We start from the raw sequence: 22,225 nt of genomic DNA, 5'->3' as shown, positions 1-22,225 counted from the left end.
GGAAGAAACCTGTCTCCAGCCCAGGACCTCTTGCCAGCAGAGGGAGGCTGCAGGTTCCGAGGCCCAGTCTCAGTGGCTTGGCAAGTGGGGCTGGGCAGTGCCATCTTCCTTCTGCTCATCCGGCCCATGCTGGTGGTGGCTTCCTGCAGCTCCCGCATGTTGGTCCTAGCCTTCCTGCCACCTTTGTAACAAATCCCCTGCATTAAATTCTCCATGTGTGAAGTACCTGGAGTGGTTTCTGCTGATATAATAGCAAGGTACCAATCTTTCATTTGCTCCCACACCCAGGTGCTTATATGAACACCTGGCCAACAGGTAACAACCTGAGAACCTGTCGTTTAAACAGGTAATGATCCCCTGCCACAGAGCCTGCCTGCACCAGCCAGTGAAGGAGCCCTGGGTCCTATGCCATGTTGTATGGACCCAATGTTAGCTTCCTTGGCTCCCCCACACCAGGGGGGTACCTGAGTGCTTGTGAAGGACTCCACTTCTGCCACAGGACACAGGCCACAGGCCACCCAGCCACCTGAGGGACTTTCCATCCTGCCTGTCCCAAGGTAGAATACTTGACTGAAGGGCAGGTGTCTAAGTCCAGGTTTGGTCCACAGCACTAAGCAAAAGAGCCTGGGCATTCTGGGCACAGTGGTGCACACTTGTGGTCCCAGCTACTGCGGAGGCTGAGGTGGGAGGATTGCGTCAGCCCAGGAATTCAGGGTCATACCAAGCAAGGTAGCAAGACCCCATCTCACAAAACAAAGAGCTTGGACCACAGGAGTCAGTCACTCAAAGATCTGTCCTTGCAGCACTGATGAACAAGCAAGTCCTGTCCCTCACCTGGGACCTGTCCAGTGCCACCAGTTGAAAACTGGCATGATGCCTTCACAGCGGACACAGGCCACCCAAAAGCTCCCAAAACTTTAACAAGAAGTGAACGACAGCTTAAAACTGTATAGGTTATTAAAAAAAAATGTTTTTTAAAAGTTAAACTGGGTTTGTTTCCCTTTTTCAAGTTCTCTCTTCCTCTCTGTGCAGGGGCCCAGGCCACCATCAGACAAAACCAGAGCACTGGACACTGCCTAAGCCAAGGACACATGTGGAGCATGGTTTTAGCTGAACTATCATCTTTCTAGATGTCCCTTCAGAATATTCTCCAACACACGCTAAAGCCCTCCTTTGGGTAGGACACGAGATTTTCAATATTTTCTGCCTTCCATTCCTCCTGCCCCTGTGGAGCGTGGTGACTGTGACCAGGAGTCCCTGATTGCTTCATAGACGTGGTGCGCGGAATGTTTCTGTCCAAGGACACAGGATGCCCAGTTGTTCTGGTGATGCCCTGCCTGAAGAGGCTCTGTCGAGGAGTCTTACTGATCTCAGGCACATAGCTCCCAGCATACAGGAATTCTGAGCAGCACAAAACAACTACAATGTTTCACCAGCGCTGCTGTTTCTAAGCCTGCTTAACAGTAACTCTGAACAATGGGATTCCTGGGTGCCACAAGAAGCCCCAAGCATTGCAACAGTGAAATAGCTGCAAGAATGTTTCTAGCCCTGTAACATTCTAGTGCCCAAAGAACAATGTTTTTACTTCATGATGAGACCCTAGAAAAATAACTTGCTGAGCCAGCTCTTCACTGTTTTTTCCAGCAGAGTGCAGTATCTCACCTGATCCCAGCTTTTCTTAATGTCTCCTTCTGTGTGTGTGGGTTTCTCTTAATCCCTCATTGTCCCTAGCCGGTTCCTTGGGTGCCCTCCCCCCACCTTTCCATCAGGTGACCCAGTGCAGATTTAGCTCATAGCACTGAGCCCAGCTACAAGGGAGGTAGAAACCTCATGGAACGAATCATCAACACAATTTCCCTCTGGAAGCTCTAAAGTTACTTATTAAAAATTCCCAAATGCCCCATCTATTAACCTCCCATTTGTTAGAGAAACAGTAGCAACCCCCTACACAAGTGGGCAAGCTGTGGCTTTGGGGCCAAATCTAGCTCACTGCTGTGTTTGGTGAATAAAGTTTTACTGGCACATGGCCCCACCGACTCCTTACGGATCATCCATGGCTGCTTCGAGAGTTTAAGTGCACAGCCAAGTGATTGTGACAGAGACCTTGTGGCCCACAAAGCCTGAAATAGTTAACATCTGGCCCTTTACGGGAAAAAGCTGGTTAACCCCTGCTGTATACCGGGAATAACTTCATGCTGATTGCTTGCAATTTATCTCAGGCTGGACCCACCACGAAAGCATGAGAGAGCCACAGCCAGGCAGGTGGTGGGCAGTAAAGTCAGCTCATGACCCAGTGAGCATGGAGGAGGCCCCGCCCACTTGCCTCTGGGAAGACAGAGCAACGGATGGGATGACTGCAACTCACCTGTGGCTTGGCAGAAGAGGTGGAAGGTCCCCAGAGCATGCACCTGCTGTGCCTGGTCACTCAGGAAGGGCGGCAACAAGATGACCCGTGTGCGGCTGTCGGGCCCTGAGCTCAAGGCCGGCCAGGGGCTCCGGGGAGAGGAAGACCAGTCGGGACCCAGACAGGACAGGGAGGAGGAGCCAGGAGGAGGGAAGGGCTTAGGAGATGAGGCTGCGAGACAGAGGACAGAAAAGAAAGGGTACTGAGGCGGAAGTCGTCAGGAACACACCCCGTGCCGGAGAAGGTGGTACACAGCAGGAGACAGACACGTGGGGGTGAGAAAGAAAGTTCCCAGGTGACCCCGCCGGGGCCACTCACGGGGAGAGGACACATGGCCTCTGCTAAGTAACGGCCTGCCCAACTCAACCATGGAAGCTTCTCGTTTATTCAGGTACTTTCCAAATGTATACAATTCAAAGTAGAAAAATAAAAACAACGTAACTTTTATAAAACACAAATGTTTACACCAAATGGTCAAATCATAGCAGGCTGGAAGATGAGACTGTCCACACAGGCACACAAAAATCCGGAGTTTATTGCTCTTTGCCATGGAAATAAAAGCCTCTTCTTACTGGGTATTCACAGAGCAGGGAGATGGAATGGAAGAGAAATAAAGGTTGAGCTCCTCCTGCCTTACACACGGTGGCAGAGCTGGTCGGGAAGGGCGGCCACGTCCACAGGTGGCTGGGATCACGGTTGCTTCTGGTCCAGGGTGGACAGCTCTGTTAGACTTGGGGCATGTCTGGGCAGGGCAGTGGGGGTGAGATGGAAGAGACAGGAGATGATCAGAGAGCCAAAGACGTCCTTGTGAAGTGCCATCCGCCTGGACGGGAGGGTTCCTCCGGCAGCCATGGGCATCGGAGGATGCTCTTCCCCTCATGGGCCAGCCCGATCGTCGCAGGGAGCCATCGATCCACCTTGCATCATTCAAACCCGTCTTGTGGATGTGGGACAGTCCTCCTCTTCAAGAGTGAAGAAAGAAAAAAATAAAGTCCAGAAGCACAATCTCTCTGGAAGTGATGCTTCCCTCAAGGAATAAAGTTAAAAAAAAAAAAAAAAAGAGTGTGTTCAAGAGATGGTTTCAGGTCTACATTTCTACAAGCCGAAAGAATGGATTTAGCAAAAGTAAGTCTATCCCTGAGAATCTTAAGCAACATAAGCCATATTTTATCCCAATATATAACAAAATCTGGAAGATGCACATCTTCTAAATATTAAAACATCTGCTCCAGTAATTAAAAAAAAATGACCTAAGACATTAATACCATCAAAGCAAAACTTCTAAAAAATAATTAAATGGAAGAAAAGGTTCGTGCCAATCTGGACAACAGGCGATAAGTTACCAATCTGATAAACTAAAACCTCATTTCCAATCTGGAATTAAATTATCTTTTAGTGGCTGCTACAAGGAGGGGAAGCGGAGGGGATGCTCTTCTCAGCCGACAAAGTCCAGCCATCTCTCCCCCACGACACTCAGGGCTCAGGTGAATCGGTGCCGCTGCCCACGGGCACATCTTAAAGCTCCAGCCAACTGCGGGACTCAGACCGGGACACGTGACACTTGCTGTTTTCCAAGAGGACAAAGAGAAACAAGCCACAGACTCAACCCAAGAGAACACAGAGGACTGAGGTTCGCTGCACGGTGACAAGACTCAGCTACAGCACAGGTTAAACACAAGACTTTCCACGCAGGGACTCGAGACACCGGCAGGGATGTGGCCGGCCTCAGTCTCCGTCTGCGTCTGAGTCGGCGAACTTCAATTCACATTTGACGTCGAACGGTTTGTCCCTGGCAGAGAGCTCGTCGATCTTCTGCGAGTCCTCCCTGTCTGTGGGGACCTTGCTCGTGATGGTGTCCTGCTCCGTCTCATAGCCAGTGTCCAGGGCTGGCTTGGGCTGCTCCCCGTTCTGCTGGGAGAAGCTCCCTGGCTCGACCAGTGTCTCCTTCACACTCTGCTCCAGATCAGAAAAATCCGACTTGGGCTTCTTCTTCCCAAGCAGCAGGGCTGAGCGGAATTTTAAGCACTGTCCCGGCAGGTAGCCCTGGTAGCAGTTGTAGGAAACGAGGCAGAGGAAGAGGACGAAGATGAAGAGGAAGAGAGACATGAGGAGGCGGTTGTCGCTGGACTTGAGATACATCGTCTTCTCCGAGTGGAGCTGGGGGACAGTGTTGAAGACGATCTTTGGCTCGCAGGACGTGCTGGTGGGTGCAGGCTTGGGAGGTGGGGTGGTGGCCCCCGGGGAGGTGGCACGCACAGCTGGGGTGGGAGGAGAAGACCCCAGGGTGGATGCCACAGACACTTTGGAGGTGATCCTACTCTCTTCCGTCTGGGTGGCCTGTAAGGTGGGGGTGGCTGAGGTCCGCGGGACCACCTTCACCTCTAGGATGTGCTTGGCCACCACCTGGGAGACTGTCTTGTTCCTGACCCTCTCCTCTGACAGGCACTGGTACACCCCACTGTCGCCTTCTGATAGGTTGAAGATGAGCAGGTTTTTCCTGCCCATGAGACCGTACTTGGGGCTCTCGGCCTTCAACACGCCGTTCTGGAACTTCCACACCACCCGGGCCAGGTTGGACTTTAGGGCGCATCTGAGCTCTGCCGTGCCGCCGTGCTTGAAAAAATGCTGCCGGTAACTTTCTTTAACTTTATCTGGAACATCAAAATAAACGTGCACAGCGTCAACAAACTGTTCGTTTACCCAACTTCTTTTAAAAATAGGTCAACACCCACAAGACGGCACAAGAGTTTCACCCAGTGGAGCAAGATGGAATCTTCTAGAACAACTAAGGAAATAAAGACATGCGCGACCGGAAAGCAAAGATGAGCCCCATGTGGCAGCGGGGGGGGGGGAGGGGACAAAGGAAACTGAAGACAGCTCTGAACTGCAGAAATCCCGTTTCTCAACCCTGTGTCCCAGGAGAAGACACACAAGGCAGGGGACGGTGTGCACAGGCCAGCCTGCACCTGCACCCAGCCATCAATGCTCCTGCTAGTGGCAGCGGGAAGGCTGGCTGTCGGTCTCCCTGGCACCCCGCACCTGCACTTTTCTTCCTCTCAGGACAGCTGTTTTGAGGAGGAAGGGCACGGAGCTGAGGGCACAGGTGGGTAGGACGTCCTGGCCTGATCCCTCCCCTGCCTCTGGTCACTTCGCTACTTCCCGAAGGCTGGCGGCAGGCAGTAGCATCCTCAAGGGGAAAGCCAGCCAGCCCCACTAATTCTAGGCTGTGTATCACTTGTCTGAAATGCTGGGGACCACACGTGTTCCAGATTTCCAGTTTTGGAATATTCGCATATATACAATGCGACGTCTTGGGGAGGGGACCCAAGTCGAACCACAAAAGTCACTTACATTTCACATGGAAATTATACACACAGCCTGAAGGTGATTTTACACAATATTTTAAATCATTATGTGCATGAAACCAAGTTTTCGTGACATTTTCCACCGTGGTATAGCTTGTGGGTACTTGGAAAGTTCCGAATTTGGGGCTTTGGGGGTTAGGGCTACTCAACCTGTGGTCACGGGCTCCTTTCTTCCCATTACTAAAGTTCAGGTTTTGTTTAACAAACCCCAAGCGAGAGAGAGAGAGAGAGAGAGAGAGAGGACAAGAGAGGACAGTTTGGGATGCAGAGTGCTTTCCCACGAGATGACACAGTCCACGCGCCTCAAAGCCTGTTCCAGCAACCAAAGGGACAGAGAAAGGTCACGGGTCTCATACAGGACACTTGACCTCTGTTCTGAGTGGAGAAAGAAAAACACAACGCACACAAAAGCCACAGAACCGAAGTGCCTCGAAATGGTAAAGGGACCCGGCGCTGCTGAGGGGACTGGCACTGAGAACCCACTCACCCGGGCACAGGGACGTGTCGCCGCTCATCTCCTGAATCCAGCCCCTGCAAGACAACCGGCACTCGTCACTCACCTGCCCAGGCACCGGGGCATGCGCATGGGTGCACCCGCCTCGTACCTGTGGGGGCCCTCGGCCTGGTGCAGGGCGACGCAGGCAGCGGTGGCCGGGCTCCAGGCGCAGTAGGGGTCCCGCGCCAGCACGCAGTCCGCGCAGCTGCTGTGCTTTTCACAGAAGGCCAGGGGTGCCTGCACCACTCCCGAGTTGGAGCCCGCGTAGACGAACCTCCTGGCCTGGGTGGGAGACAGAGGTGGGGCCGGGTGTTAGGAAGGCGCTCCACAGCAGGGGCTGAGCTTCTTCAGCAGATTCTGGGAACGTGCAGCGTCTGCAAGCACCGAGTCAGAGAAGAAAGGTCTCCCTAATGGGAACCAAAGCAGGCCGCCGAGGCCTAAGGGAAACGCTAATTATAGCCTGTCCAAAAGCAAAGGCGATGGTCCATGATCAAGCAGAATCCAGCTGTTGCTCTGACTCCTGCCCTCCCCTGTCTAGGCACCTGCTGCCACCTGGGTGCCCCCTGCTTTCCTGAACCTCTCTCTTTTGGGGGTTGAGGCCGCTCAGACTCCTTGCGGGTCCCCCCTGCTTTGGAGGGGGACCCCTGTGCCCAACACTCCAAGCTGCCTCCTGGCCTCACTATAGGTGAGCTGCGAGTCTAAAGGCTAATCTTAGTTCTTCCTGCCAGAATGGGATACCTGCAGAGGGACAGGGCTCCCGGGCCCAGCACGTAGGTAGGAAGGAGATGCCGATTAACACTATGCAAAGAAAATCAAATCAAAAGGGAATGACATCACCTGCTTTCCATACATCTATCTTTATAAGGAAGAAATCCATCGCCGAGCTCCAGTGTATCTGTGCTCAGAGCAGGCCTTCCGTAGGTCAACGCCCGCTGCCCACCTGGTACTGCAGAATACCCACACACGGCATTCAGGACAACTGGTATTGGCAGGGGTGGGGTGGGGCAGGTACTAGAGATTGAACCCAGGGGTGCTTGACACTGAGCCATATCCCCAGCCTTTTTTAGTTTTTATTTTGAAATAGGGCCTCACGAAGTTGCTGAGGCTGGCCTTGAACTTGTGATCCTCCTGCCTCAGCCTCTGGCACTGAGTTAGAGAAGTCCACCACTGTACCATGCCGACTGTTTTTTTTTTTTTGTTTTTTTAATATGAGTAAACAGAGTTCAAGGGATGGTGCCCCACAAGGACACACAGGCAGTGGTTTCTGGTCTTTTCTCCACATTGCCTGGGAACTTCACGTTAACATCCTGGAAAACCTTTTGGTTAGCACCAAAGATTCCCAAACACATACATGGAAGTATTTTAGAGTCAGACAAAGCGTGATCTGTACCCTCCGAGGTCACAGTCTGCATCGGCCTCAGGCTGCCTGGAGCCTGCAGTCCCCAGCGCTGACCCAGGGCCCATGTGCTGGAGGTTCTGAAGGTCCCGGGCCACATCCCTGCCTGAGCCAGCACGAGTGTGCACACCCCCACCCACACACCAGGATGCAGGCTGTGATGACCAGATGCAGCAAGGGCCTGGCCTGGCCTGTCCCTGTCATTGCAGACCTGAGCAGATGTGACCACACGCTCACCACCTAACAGAGGGACTAACAGGGAGACCTTGTGCACCCTGAAAATGCACAAATGCTTCCCGGGGCAAAGGCCAAGCTGAGCCCTGCCTGAGCTTTCCCCCCCGCGAGAGGCGGCTGAGGGCCACAGAGGGTGGGAGGGCCCATTCCAGGGAGGCCCCTGACCTCCCGCTCTCCAGGACACTCCGCCACCTTCTCCCTGAGAGCTGGGCTACAGGCTTCCAGAGAGCCACAGGGAAGAGCAGGCAGCCAGAAGCCTCCAAGGAGACCAGCGCCTGCTGCCGCCCGGGCCCACCGGTGGAGGTGCAGTGGGCAGGCGAGAGGGAAAGTGGCGGAGTCTTCTCTCCTTATCGGTCGGGGGCAGGTTTCCGGACCCCCCCTCGACATTCCAAAACCTGGGGATGCCCAAGTCCCTTCCCTAAGCACAGACCCTACACACACCCTGCTGAATGCTTTAAATCCCGCTGGGTGACTTGGAACACCTCACAGCGTAAAGGCTCTGCAAACAGTTGTCCTGTGGTACCATTGGGGGAGTCACAACAAAAAGTCTCTCTACGCGTTTTGCTCTGGGATATTTCTGGCCCGAGGTGGGCTGGATCGTGAAGGCAAAGCCTAAAGATATGGAACCACAGACACAGAGGACCGACCGCAGCTTCCCCGTGTCACAAGTCCCCAGAGACAAGTAGACAAGTTGGGTGACCGTGGGCTTTAACATGTGCCCACAGTTCTTTGCCATGCCTCCCCTGTGCGGGGCTTGACTTCCCTTCCCTGGGTGTGGGCTGCACTCACTGATGCATGGAGCAGGCAAAGGACAGAGGTGACTTGGACAGAGAGTCCACGGTTGAGGGCACAAGCAGGAGACATTCCCATGGCGTGCTCCCCAAACCCACCACCCTGGGACAGTCAGGAGGAAACGGCAGACACTTTGCAGAACACCTGCCAGGTCTCGTCAGGCAGGCTGGGACCAGGGACAGGTGGAGACGTGAGAAGGTGTGACGTCCCAAAGCATCCCAGGCCCTGGGAGGAGGAGGGCAGCGTGAAGGGTGCAGGGTGTGGGGGCCAGTGAGCGGCACTGTGTCCCCCACAGCTCCTGGTTGAGGCAAGGACACACTGCCTCTGTGACCTGCCACTCAAGGTGAGGCTGGGTGGGGGCACAGGGACCCCTGTCTATCACTGCTAGTCTGCGGAGATCCAAATCACCTCAAAATGAGAGCCGTACCACGGCGAACGAGGGGAAAGTGGGGGGGGGGGTGTCACAGGGCCAGTGGGGTGCACTCCCCTGCTCCCAGCTGCCCAACCTCTCCTTCCCCTGCTCTGGTGACTGTCCCTGCTGGCTCGCGTGCGCACGCAGCCCTGGGGGCGGTGAGGTGAGCAAGCTCCGGAGCTCCTTGGCTCCCCAGGCCACACGCTGGGCCTCACCATCACAGGGCGTCCTGGCGAGCACAGACGCGCCTGGCCTCTGACTCAGCGGGCCGACACGGTGCCCTAGCTACGTGTGCCCAGGGAAGCGCAGGAGGGACTTGAAGAGACCAGTGCGCGCCCAGATTCAGAGCAGCATCACGGCCTCGAGCCAGAGGGCCACAGAACCCAGGCTGCTTGAGCACGGGTAAGACGGTGACCTGTCCCACGTGTTCGCCACAGCAGAGCAAGAGGCCTCGCTGCCACCAGAGAGGAAGCATGTGAGGAGTGGCGCATCTGCTCCAGCTGCAGGCCAGGGACAGGGAGGGCACTGGTGCCGGCCCTTCTGTGCCGGGCCTGCGGGGCGGAGGCGCTGCCCGTCAGCTTTCTACAGACGAGGGCTGCTGTTGCAAGGGGCGGGGGGACAGTCCTTTACCGCTGACCATTCCTCTCTGCTGCCGTGGTGGTACCAAGCCCCTGACACCCACCCAGGCCGAGGAGAGTGTGGGACCCCATGGCGGATGAATGCTTTCTTTCCTGCTCCTGACAACTGAGCCGTGTCCCCGGGTACCAAGGCTCCTACTGGGACAGTCAAACTGGTGGTCCATTAGGACACACAGCCACCAGCCCTTCCTCCTGGTGTTCTGGCTGAGGGCAGCCACAGAGGACTGATCTGTAACCGCCCTACACAGGAACCCACCCCCATGCCTTCCAGAACTGGCACCCACGCCCCCACCAGCCTGGGTCCCTAAGTGACAGCACAGAGCAGAGCTCTTCCGCAATGGACTCCCCTCTGCGGAACACTGCACGTTCCAGAGGCTTCCGGGGTGCTCACCCCAGCCTGGTTGAAGCAAAGACCCCAGGAGGACTCCTAAGGATAGGCCTGGGTGGGGGCTGGTGAAGCACTTCCTGAGCCCCCCAGGCCCCATATGCAAGGGAGGCTGAGAGGCCAGGCCGGGCCGGGCACGGGCATCTGGTGGCTGGTGACTGACTGATGTGGATCCATTTCCTTTCCTCTCAGTACTGGAGGGGCAAATGCACTCTAAGTGGCTGGGAGGGGAGGTGGCCAGGGAACAGGAGTTTGAGAACCAGTCCCAAGCTTCCAAGCTTTGCGACTCACTTAAAGGGGAGAGGCTGGGAGACCCTTGAGGAGTGTTGCATCTGCAGGAGACCAGCTCTGTGTCACCCAGCCAGAGGGATGGAAGCCCCTCCTCTGCCCACCGCTGGGATGAGCTGGCTGGTCCCCACCACGTGGGTAGAGGCCTTTGGCAGGAAAGCCTGGGAGGCAGCCCCTCAAGCCCCTGTGCACGTCCACCCACCCCTGCTGAGGGTGCAGGGGAACTGCAGGTCTGACCAGAGACTCCCAGCCTCAGAGGAAGGCGGCACACAGGTGACATCTCAGCTTTGTCCCAGAGCTGAGCTTTGGAGGTGAGGTGCTGGCGAGACGGGCCAAGCACCAGGGCCAGCACTGGACACGGCCATGTGGCCCAGGGTCCATCTGCTCAGTGTCACAGCATGGGGCCTGCCCAGCCGCCGGGTTCTCCAGCACCCTGCCCTCAGCACTTCAAGAGGCTGATGAACCCTCGAAGCCACCCAGTGAGGGGGACTTCCTCTCACTCCCATGCCCCAGGGAGGAAACTGGGGCACAGAACAAACAACGGGCCTCCCAGGTCACGGCCACATGCAGCTGACAGCATCTGGATGGACCAGCCAACATTCTGCTCCTCCCTGCTCTAAACCTGCTGCAGAACAGTGGCACCTCCTCCCAAAGACAGTGTGGACGTGTGACAGGGGATGGCAGGCTTCAGCCAGAGGGTGACTCCAGCCCCCACCCCTGGCTGCTTCTATGAGCTCAGGGGGTCCCCAGTTCCAAAGGGTTGAGAAAAACCTGATTAATATTTTGTGACCTATGAACATTTCAGGATGTGTGCCGCTCACCCAGCTGGGGCTTGGCTTCTAGCCCACAAAGCCTCACGTGTCCACCATCTGGCCCTGGACAGAAAACGTCTGCCCACCCTGATGCGGGAGGAAGCACCCTGTTGGCGTGGAGAGAGAGCTGTGTGGCGGTCGCCTGTCACTTCTCTGCTGATGAGTCACCAGTGTCACACCCCTCTGACAGTCTGCAACCTCACCAGCGCCGGGCACCAGGACGTGTTTTTACAGGCAGTGCCCACCTCCCTGGTACCATCCATGTGTAACGACGAGGCACTGCCATTTCACCTCCCAGCTCCGTCCTCCCTCCTCCCCAGACTTCAGATCCGCTGCTCATGGATCGACTCTGGTGCATCTGAAGGCCAGTTCATCTGGGCCAGGAGGCGGGGATCTGCCCATCCCAGGCGCCTGACCCCAGTCCGGCCAATCGCGGATGATAGAGACGCAAAGCCTCCCAGCAGGACGGCCACCCCGCCTGGCTGCCCAGGCCACTGTACCTTCTTTGAGGACAGAAGCAGAGTCTGGATGGGCTCGGAGTCGCGGAAGAGCTGGGTCTCCTCGATGACGTGCACGTCGTTCTCAAGACTCACGGCCTTGTGCAGGGCACCCCGGTCTGCAAGGTCAAAGCCACAGGTCAATGAGACAACCATGCCGGGACACCCGCCCCAGTGGCAAATGCTCCCTCTTCTGTCCTCTCAAATCACTCCCTCTACAAGTGTTTAGAAAAGCTTCACGCTGTTTTTAAAAAGCCTTTGGCAAAATAAATAATTGGAAACTCCAGTTGTGGGTTATTCCAATTTTCTTATGAAGAATAAACCCCTGTTCCAAGGTCAGTTCCAACAACCATGACGTTGAAGTCAGAGCTCTCTGGGGCGGCTGTGGCCCTCCGCCCGGGCTCTGGTTGCTTGTGGGGAGTGTCAGGAGGGGTCAAGGGCAGGCAGGCGAGGGTGGGGCCCAGGCAAGGTCAGCTGCAAAACTCAAAGCTATTATGGCTGCAGACCACTGTCCCCATTCCAGAAACACTGGTAGGGGAGGCGGGCCTCCCTCAGCAGGTTCAGGCATCTCAGTCTGGTTCCTGGCAGGGCAGGAATAAGTCTCCTGCCAGCAGACAGGACAGGCCACGCTGACGGTTCCTCCCAGGCTGGCAAAGGCAGCTGCAGCACGGCCATCACCCCAGCTCTGTGGCAACAGGGACAGCTCTGCACCGCCCAGCCCAGATTCGGGTCATGGTTCATGAGTGTCCCGGGTGCCCTGATGGTCACAGAGATCTGGAAGCTGAGGCATGGCGACTTCTTGGAAACCCTCTCATGCCTTCACAATCGGCTGGGGCCATCTGGAGGTAGACGCTGCCTCTAGTCGTACAAAATTAAGGACATTTCCCAATTTCCTTACCCCAGGACAGACACGCTGAGACTGTCAGGCCCTCGGGACCCACCTGTGCTGACAAACATGACGTCGTAGACGGTCCCATCCAAGGCCTGGGTCCTGTCCACCACAATCTGAGTGTAGTTCACACCCTGTTTGATTAACCTGGGTCTGTTGTCTACTGGGGTCACCGAGTCGTCCATCAGAGGGTGGTCTTTGACGAACTGCAGGGTCTTGTCTGGTAAGTTCAGAGAGCTGGTGTAGTTGGCGGCCCGTGCCTCCCTGTCGATGCACTGTGGGGGCAAAAAGACCCGTCGTCAACGTGCAGCCGCCGGCAACCCAGCACGGCTTCCGTGTGGCCTCTGGAGCTCGGAGCTCACGTCAGGCCCAAGACGGGAAGCCACACACCAAGATTCTAGGAAGCAGGAAAAAGTGAGTAACTGAAGTGGCCTTTTCCCAGGAACAAGGGTACACGGTTTGAAAGCACATCCATAAGATATGACTGTGTTCTGGGACACCTGATCAGTGCAGGAATTATCTATTTCACTTTATTTTTTAAAAATTTGTTCTTCCCAGTTATGCTTGACAGCAGAATGCTCTTTGATTCATTGTACACAAATGGAGCACAATCTTTCACTTCTCTGGTTGCACACAAAGTAGAGTCACACCATTTGTGCCATCATACACATACCTAGGGTAATGACGTCCACCTGAAATCATCTATTTATGAACGAAAAAGCTTAGCTTTCCCCTGAGAAGAGAAGCACGCTAAACACTGCCCAAAACCAGCCCGGTCCAAAGCAGCATAAAGGATAAGAGGCTGGAAGGATTTTTCCAGTTCTACCTTCCTGATGTGGAGAAACCAAAATTGATGACAAATGACATTTTACTGCACACAAGCAATGATGGTGTGGGCCGGAGGCCCCACACAGGGAGCGGGGCTGGGGGAGCTCGCAGGACCAGGTCACAGCCCCACGCGAGAGCTGGTCACAGACACCCAAGTCACCAGCAATTCACCATGCGGGTGCCCAGATCAGACTAGAATATTTTCTTTATGCCTAAAATTTACTTTTATCGGAGGGGAAAAATGTGACTTCTAGTGATTAGTGGACAGCTCAGCTCATGAGGGTGCAGAGGTCTTTGCCAAGAAATCACGATCCTCTGCAGGAAACTGAAAACGAAATGGACCTAACTGTCTTATGCAATGTTTATTTCCCAAGATCAGCCCACGCCGGGGACACGCCTCCTCATTTTGGTTGTGTGTGGCAACAGCGTCACACAACCAGCAGAAGAGAAGGACACTCGAGGGCGGGGGCTCCTCGGCCCTCCCGGGCTCCGTGGGCACCTGGTCTGGTGCAGAGACTCACCTGGCCAGGTGACCCACCTGCCAGGAGGCTTGGGCACCTGCATCAGGTTCACACTGTGGGCCTTGAACCCTGAGTGGGACCAACAGCCCTCCCTGGGCCCTGTCCCTCGCTCACCGCTCCGGGTCGCGGCGTGGGCACCGGGCCATTGTAGCGCACCCACTTGGTGTGGGACTGCTCCACCGTGGCACTCTGCATGTACTTCCCACCGGAGAAGACGGCCTCCACCGTGGACAGATTGTAGACACACACCGCCGACAGCCCCACGTTGTTCCTGGGGACAGGGAGGCTGTGTGAGCGCCTAGGGGTCAGCGGGCAGCCAGGAGGGCACGCACCCCATCTGCTAAGGGCACTTACAGCTGCGGGGTGAAGAGGGCGTAGAACACAGGCTCCTTCAGGCCCGGGGCCCGCAGTACGAACACATCCTGTAGCACGTTGAAGACCAGGCCGCTGTCCGGCCGGGAGCAGATCAGTCTGGCCTTCAGGAAGGAGGTCCACTTCTTCTGCAAGGTCCTCAGGCCGCCCTGGTCCCCCTGAAATCCCAAAGACAAGACATGGAGGGGCAGTAGAGACCACTCCCCAAGGACCCTTGCTCTACCCTGAGGTCCCCACTGCATTCACTCAACAGGAGGCCACGTGGCAACTGTGTGTCCAAGGACTTCCACGGGGGACAAGTATCCACCAGCTCCGAACTGAGCAGCTGGCCAATGGCCACTGCTGCTGTCTTCCAAGGTTCTGGACGGCTCTTTCCCAGGCCTCTGGCCCTGCCTCCCTGAAACTGCCATGTGAGCCCCCTCCTAAGCTCTACCCTGAGGCAGCTCTCTCGTGCTAAGAACCTGCTAAAGCTCCGTATTTTGAAAGCATCCTCGCTTCCTGAGTGAGCACTCGAAGCTTTGTGTCTGTCACATTTAGTGCCAGTTCTCGCCTCTTAACTATAAACCATGAGAGAAAGATGGTGAAATTCCAATTCCAAAAGTCTGGTGAATACATTCAACAAAAACTGACTTCTCAGCCAGGTGCGGTGGGGCACGAAACCATGTCCCAGTGGCTTGGGAGGCTGGACAGGAGGATCTCAGTGAGGTGCTAAGCAACTCAGAGAGACCCCATCTCTAAATAAAATACAAAAACGGGCTGGGGATGTGGCTCAATGGTCGAGAGCCCCAGAGTTCAATCCCTGGTACCACCCCCCAAAAAAACCCTGGCTTTTCACAGCCTGGGGTGGTCTGGGGAGGGTGCATCAAATCTCCAAATCCCCTGGCCAATCAGTCACATGTTGGGTGCCAAGGCCCCCTTGTCCCCAGAAAAACCACCAGAATTCCTCAGACAGGAAGGCCTGGCACCCGAGAGGCCCCAAATGGAGGTACAAAGGGGCACAATGGCAGGGAAAGTGACCTATCAGACCAAAGCCGGGAGGGACCCCATCCAGGCGCATGTCACGCAGGCGGGCACCGCGGGCATGCGGGAGGTGGGCCAGCGCTCACCCTGCACACTCTGGCCACACGCGGGATCATGAGCTTGAAGACGAACTCGTACTCCACTGAGGCCTCCGTGAAGAAGAAGTAGACCCTGTCGTCCTCGCCCTCCTCGGGGCTCTTCCGGATCACGTCAGAAAACACGAAGCTGGGCTCTGCGGGGACCACACGGAGCCGTGTCACCGTCCGCTCCCCAGCCAGCGCAGCCTGGAGGCCGGGGGCCTCCCTGTGGGAAGCCTGTGCGTGCCTCCCAGACTCCAGCAAGGAGCCCAGAGCGCAGAGCCCTGCCTCCCCGGCCTTGGAGAGGCGCCCCCTGGTGGTCCCGCGGAGCACGGGCCCAGGCCCACCTGTCCTGAAGCAGCCTGGGGACCTCATGGAGCCAGACCTGGGCTGCCCCACAGCGAGGAGCAGCCAGCCGTCTTGCATCTCAGGCCTCGGAATCTCTGCCCTCAGATCAAGAGACCTCAAAGAAGCCCAGAGGTCCACCAGCCACACCCGCAAGGAAGGCCCCCACGAGGGGTCTCTCACCTCTGGCACCCCAAAGCCAAACATCAGACCCGCACTGTCTGCAGCGGCAGGGCAGCCCGACCCCTCTGACTGGGCGCTGGGGGCCGGGGATTGGGAGCTCCATCTTTAATGTCCTGCTGGGAACCTCACCACATCCCAGTCTGATTATCTGAGCTCTCCTTTTACTCTCAGAATCTCACTTTTTGGGGGGATGGGGTAGTACTGAGGATGGGACCCAGGAACCCTTTCCTGAGCTACCTCACAGCCCTTCTTAGAAAGACAGGGTCTCCCTAAGTTGCTGAGGGCCTAAGTGGCTGAGGCTGGCCTTGAACTTGTGATCTCCCTGCCTCAGCCTCCCGAGTTGCAGGGATTACAGGCTTGCACCACCACACTGGGCTCAGAGTCTCACTTTTATGAAACCCTCCCAAATCTGTTTTCTGGATGGACTCAATGGGATGCCCCCAACTCCAGTGTGGGTCCTGAGTAGCACTGGAGACATCCCCACTGCCCAGGGGCTGGCACCAGCTGGGGACCCGACTGAGAGGCAGCCAAGGAAGAAATGGAAGGTGCGCCCCTCCCGCCAGGAGGCTGGGCCTCTTACCGTTCAGCCAAGGGATGGCGTACTCCGTCCTCAGAGGACTGTGGGAAGAGTTTCGGGAAATGATGGGTTCACTTCCCAAAAAATTATATGATGTCCCAGAATAAAGCTCTCCATCTGCAGCAGGCGGGAGGAAAGGGGAGAAGGGAGTCAGCCTCCCGCTAGGCATGGAGGCCCGGGACCATCTTCAACGCCATTTCTCTGTCACCTGGGCAACCCCCCCACCCCCCATCAGGAAAGTCAGCTCCCCATCTCTGGGGTACGTGCCCGCACTTCCTAGGTCCTGTGCTTCCCCTCGACCTGGATGACTGCCGGTGCCACATTCTACGAGTTAAGAGGCGATAACCAACCAACAGCAATGACTGACAGCTCCTCGATTTACGATGGGGCCATGCCCAGATAAGCCCCGGGAACTGAAGACATCCTACGTCAAAAACGCACCGACTCCGCCTCCCCTGCCCAACCCCGTGGCTGGGCCTCGCCTGCCTCACGCGTGTGCAGAACGCCATGTCAGCCTGCAGCTGGGTGCAGCCATCTAACGGCCCACTTCCCAACGAGGTGATGCCCCCCTCGGGTGCCTGCGTGGCTCCCAGCCCTTGCCTCCGACGCATGAGACCCCCGCGGCAGGTGTGTCTGGTGGCAACTCTGGTCTGCAACAGGGGCATCCACTCCACACATCCCAGGACGTGGTCCAAGGACACACATAAAGCAAGGTGTCACACCACGGTGGCTGGTTATGAACCTCGAGTCCAGATGCCCTCACTCAAGCGCCTGTTCAGAGGGACGCATGCGTCCCCCCAGGGTAGCAGGACTGAGCAGGGAAGAGGCACCGAGTGTGCCATGGGGACGTAGCCGTGCGGGTGCAGGACTTACCAACCATGACGGACGTGTAGCTGTGTGCTGGGTCAAAGGGACACCTTCCTTTGCCATCTTCATTTTTTCCCAGAAACTTAAAGGATGCTAAGTCCTAAAATTGAATAAAAAGAAAAAGCATCTAAACCATCGGAGTTTCCATGGTGATGATGTGATTCAGGGCCATTTAACTTTACAGATTGTTATTCTCGCCAGACTGAGAGGGCAGAGCAGATGGGTGCTGCCCCATGGGTCCTGCTCAGATCTGTACACCAGTGCCTCAGGCCCCTGGCCTCGGCTGACCCACCTGTAAGGCACAGGAGGTGACGCTGTGGCTCTAGGACAGTCAAAGGGCCAGGGCAAACCAAACATAGGACATACTCAGCAAGCCGCCAGAACACCGTGGGCAGAATTTATCAATAAAGACCGGAAGCCGGGTGCAGGGGGGCACCTGCCTGAAATCCCACAGCTAGGGAGGCTGAGGCAGGAGGATTACAAGTTCAAAGCCAGCCTCAGCAACTTAGCAAGACCCTGTCTCACTATAGAACATAAAAGGGGCTGGGGTTGTGGCTCAGTGGTTAAGCATCCTGGGTTCAATTCCTAGTACCCCCCCCCAAAAAAAAAAGACAGGAAGAACTACAGTATCCAATAAACAGGTTACACAAACCGAATGCAGAAACCCTACCGCCCTCCCACCGTAACCATGCAGACAGATCCATCTCTGAATATGAAGAGCAAACCCAGTCTGCCTCGCAAGAAACTCAGGCAAGAATCTCCACCTCAGGATAATCTCACTGACAAAGCCAAACCTGTACCAGGCAAAGACAGATCAACTACATAAAGAACCGGAAAGCTGCTGGGCGTGGTGGTGCACACCTGTAATCCCTGCAGCTCAGGAGGCTGAGACAGGAGGACAGAAAGTTCTGAGGCCAGCTTCAGCAACTAAATGAGGTTCTAAGCAACTTAGTGAGACCCTGTCTCAAAATAAATAAAAAAAGGGTTGGGGACGTGGCTCAGGGGTTAAGTGCCCCTGGGTTCAATTCCTTGTACAAAAAACAAAAACAAAAACAAAAAACCCCCCAGAAAACTCTCAAACAGGGAAAAACAGGACAACATTAAATGACAAATTGTGGGGAATTCCTGCAAAATGACAGATGAGGCGTGTCCACCTCTTCATATACGAGGGTTTGTAGAAATGCATACGGAAGATCGCTCAGGATGACAACAGGTAGAACCAGCAGCTGACCAAACAACCAACCCTGGGGCGAATCTGCAGGAAATTCAGGGAGCGCTCAGACAGAAAATAAAAGTGGGATGTTGCTGTAAGCCAGTAGCCTGGGAAGGCTCAGGAGGGCTGGCATTGCCCAGCGAGGCTGGTGAATGACACTGGGGAATTATGGTACATTTTCTTAGCTACTGTGATAAAATCAGATTTGTGCAGGAAAATGTCATTATCCCTAAGAGATGCTCATAATGACAACTGGGAGGCATGGGTCATGCATTAGCATGTACACACACTTGCACACACAGCCACGTGTGTGCACACACATTCCCAACTGTCCCATCTCGGCGGTTCCACTTTCTGTAAGTCTGAAAAATTTTATTGAAAGCATCAGGAAAAGCTATAGGTAGGTTTAAACCAAACACACCAACCACAGACATCTCTGCAGAATCCATGTTTCAAAGATAGTTCTGCAAGCTTCTCCATAGCTAGAGGTCAGCCTGGCTATGTGTTTCTAGTACAACTGCACTTTTTTTCTTTCATTTTTTGCATTAAAGCAAAAACAAAACTGCTGTCCTTGAAGACTGGGGATCACACCCCAGAAGCTCCTCACCTCCTTCCCATATCAACTTCTGCTGTCAGCATCTGTCTGTGCTGCGTACAGACGGCCAGACAGACCCGTGCTGTGGGTCTCACCAGGCGTCTCTGTGGGACTGCCAGATTGCCAAGTGAGTTTCTCATGAGTCCAAGCTTTGTCTGGTTCTTTCTGACTCAAGGTTAGAGTTTTTGATTGTAGTATTGGGGATCAAACTCAAGGTCTCCTGCAGGCTGGGCAAGTGTTGCACCTCTGAGTCCCATGCCTCAGTTGTATTCCAACAGCAAATGAAGCTTTTCATGACAGTGGTCTCCCCCACCCACGATTTCGCCTTCTGCAGTTTTAGTTAGCTGCAGTCAACAGTGCATTCTGAGTAGGTGATGAACTCACACACCATCAGTCACTGGGCAGCCACCTTGGTTATCAGATGAAGCCTCTAGGGTTTCACCACTATAGGTCATGGGACTACACCCAGCAGATAAGGAGGAAGTACTGATTAGCGAATTTTTATATTTGTCAGGTACTCGTTAATCTAGGACCATCAGTAGAAAACATGCTTGGTTTTTAGTTCTTCCACGTACTTACTTAAAATGCTCCATCTTACAAAGAGACAAACTCATGTGGACACAGTCATCTGGTCCTTGACAAAAGGTGCCAAAAAAATACACTGGAAAAAGCACAGCCTTTTAAACAAACAGCACTGGGAAAACTGGAGCTCCGTCTGCAGGAGAATGAAACTAGATCCCCATCTCTCACCCTGCACGAAAGTCAATTCAGAATGGATCAAAGACCCAGGAATAAGTCTAGAAACGCTGCAGCTGCTACGAGAGAACCCAAGGGAAACACTCCAACACAGAGGCGCAGACACAGACTTCCTCCACAGGACTCCTAAAACCCAGCCACAATAGCAGGAACCAATCAATGGAATGGCATCAGATTAAAAAGCTTCTGCACAGCAAAGGAAACAGTAATGGGAAGAGAGAAACGACAGAAGGGGAGAAGACCTTTCCCAGTTACTCACCCCACAGAGAATTAATATTCACAATATATTAAGAACTCAAAAAAAAATCAACACCCCAAAAAACATTCAATAAATGGGCAAATGGCCAATGAAGACCTGAAAAAAATGATCAGTATCTTTAGCCACCGGGGAAATGCAAATTAAACCTACACTGAGATTTCATCTCCAGTTAGAAGGGTAGCCATGAAGAATACAAATAGCCCTAGATGGAGGTGAGGATGCGGGAATAAGGAACGCTCGTGGACTGTGAATCAGCACGGCTGCTGTGGAAATCAGTATGGAAGTTCCTCCCAATACGAGGAATGGAACCACCACACGACCAAGCTATCCCCTCTCCCCGGGTATTTATCCTGAAGGATTCAAGGCAGCATGCCTCAGTGAGAAGGCATACCCAGGCACACCCTCCAGCCCTGCCTCAAGCCACACCCTTAGCCACAGACTCCAAGCTCAGAGGAGACATGAAGGCTGTGTGCCCTTGATCACAGGCTGGTTGGGCTTCCTGCAGGGCCAGGAGCTGCTTTCAAGTCCTCACACAGCTGACCTGAGAAAATCCTATCGTTTGGGGGGTCAGGGATCGTCTCTATGCCCTCCCCCAGGCTCCCTGTCTGCTGTAACCCCGGACCAGGCTGCCCCGAGTTCATCTGGTACCAGGGATGCGTCCGTGGCCTTACCAGGTGGTCACAGGTGGGCTGGAACGCGTTGGTCCCACAAACATACAGGGTGGTGGCGCTGAGCGGCTGGAGCACCCGGATGTAGTTGAGACATTCTGTCTGCAGGAGAGAAAAACAGCTCACAGCTCCGGCTGCAGGAGCCTCCACTCTGCAAGCCGCGAGCCCCGCTCACTCGTCCCTGGGCCTTGCTCTCTAAGTCCTCCCCTTCACACCCGGGCCTTCCACAGAGTGGGGGTTCACTGACACCCCATATGACCCCTGGCACACCTAAACCTCAAGCTGGCCTGTAATTTCGACTCTGCAGTGTCCACAGGCTGTTCAGGTGCCAGACAGAGTTCAGTTCAGTCCTTAATTGACACTCTGCAAAGATCTGGCAACCAAACGACGCCGTGTGAGCTGACCTCAAATGGTACTGGGGACACCCGCTAGAGACAGAGATGCAATTTCCTCTCGCTGAACACACAGACCATTTGTCTTGCTGCTGAACCTGCCAAAGACTACACTACACCGAATCCCTCTGCTTTCCTGGAGACCCACCCTCTGCCCCCTGCACCCACTAAACTGGAAAAAGAGTCTCGGGATCCAGGCCCAACCATCGCCCAGGGGGGAGGCGGGGCCCCCGGGGGGAAAGCCAGCTCAGCGTCCTAAAAGGGCCCCTCGGGAAGACCAGGAGCCTTTTAAGAACCCACGAACTATTTAGGGTGAAAGCACTTGGATTCTACGTGCCACAGGCTGAGACTGTCTCAGTTCAAGGAAGTCTCCCTCTGCTGTGGCTCTTTCTAAACTGGTCATTCACAATCTCCTCCCGCACTGGGTTGGGAGGGCCTGTCCATGGGCAAGGCTCTCGGTCTCACTCAGCTCTACAAGGACTCCCTGCGGCACCCGTGACCTGTCTCAGAGCCTGCTTTCGCTCATTTCCTAAGCTAACACTGGGTGTGGGGACAAATGACCAAGTAAGCGTCTAGCGCTTTGCAAAAAAAAAAAAAAAACTTGTTAAAAAAAAAAAATCTGTTTTCAACTTAGCCAACAACTGCTGAAATCTGCCCTGATTCCACTGCCACGACCAAGGATCAAGGACGACTGGGCTCTTGTCATCTGGGAGTGGACATCTGCATGGCCTCAGGTGGGGGACACAAAGGCGCAGAGGATGGTGAGGGTGACCCAGAACTCCTGGCAGGAAAGGACACTCGCCCAGCGTCCCCTGAATAGGCCTCTCACTGAGTGCCCAAGGGACGCACATCTGCCAGAAACCCCCAGAGCCTTTGTCAGGTTCAAGCCCAAGTCTGCTGGCCACAGAGGGAGCACAGTGAGTCCCACGGCTGACACCATTTGC

General features: G+C 55.0%; 1 protein-coding gene across 10 annotated transcripts in view; it reads right to left on the bottom strand.

The window, feature by feature from the left end:
* Positions 1-22,225, bottom strand: part of Sema4d (semaphorin 4D) — a 114,406-nt gene that overhangs the window by 12,789 nt on the left and 79,392 nt on the right. For 7 of the 10 annotated variants that reach the window (XM_058582776.1, XM_046454035.2, XM_058582756.1 and 4 more), the window contains exons 6-16: positions 20,893-20,991; positions 17,405-17,498; positions 16,535-16,648; positions 15,436-15,581; positions 14,312-14,487; positions 14,072-14,228; positions 12,661-12,883; positions 11,723-11,838; positions 6,375-6,547; positions 6,257-6,300; positions 2,767-5,055 (exon numbers count right to left, since the gene is read on the bottom strand). In XM_058582776.1, the coding sequence (XP_058438759.1) occupies positions 4,130-5,055; positions 6,257-6,300; positions 6,375-6,547; positions 11,723-11,838; positions 12,661-12,883; positions 14,072-14,228; positions 14,312-14,487; positions 15,436-15,581; positions 16,535-16,648; positions 17,405-17,498; positions 20,893-20,991 (2,268 nt within the window). In that variant the 3' untranslated portion in view covers positions 2,767-4,129. Of the gene's footprint in view, positions 1-2,365; positions 2,576-2,766; positions 5,056-6,256; positions 6,301-6,374; positions 6,548-11,722; positions 11,839-12,660; positions 12,884-14,071; positions 14,229-14,311; positions 14,488-15,435; positions 15,582-16,534; positions 16,649-17,404; positions 17,499-20,892; positions 20,992-22,225 lie in introns of those variants that run through there. The other 3 variants (XM_058582780.1, XM_058582782.1, XM_058582785.1) reach the window with 1 other exon arrangement.

Source organism: Marmota monax, unplaced genomic scaffold (assembly GCF_021218885.2).
Source record: "Marmota monax isolate L192 unplaced genomic scaffold, Marmota_monax_Labrador192_F-V1.1 WCK01_AAM20220418_F8-fsc00217, whole genome shotgun sequence".
NCBI classification, from domain to species: Eukaryota; Metazoa; Chordata; class Mammalia; order Rodentia; family Sciuridae; genus Marmota; species Marmota monax.
This window is presented reverse-complemented; position numbering and strand designations above follow the sequence as displayed.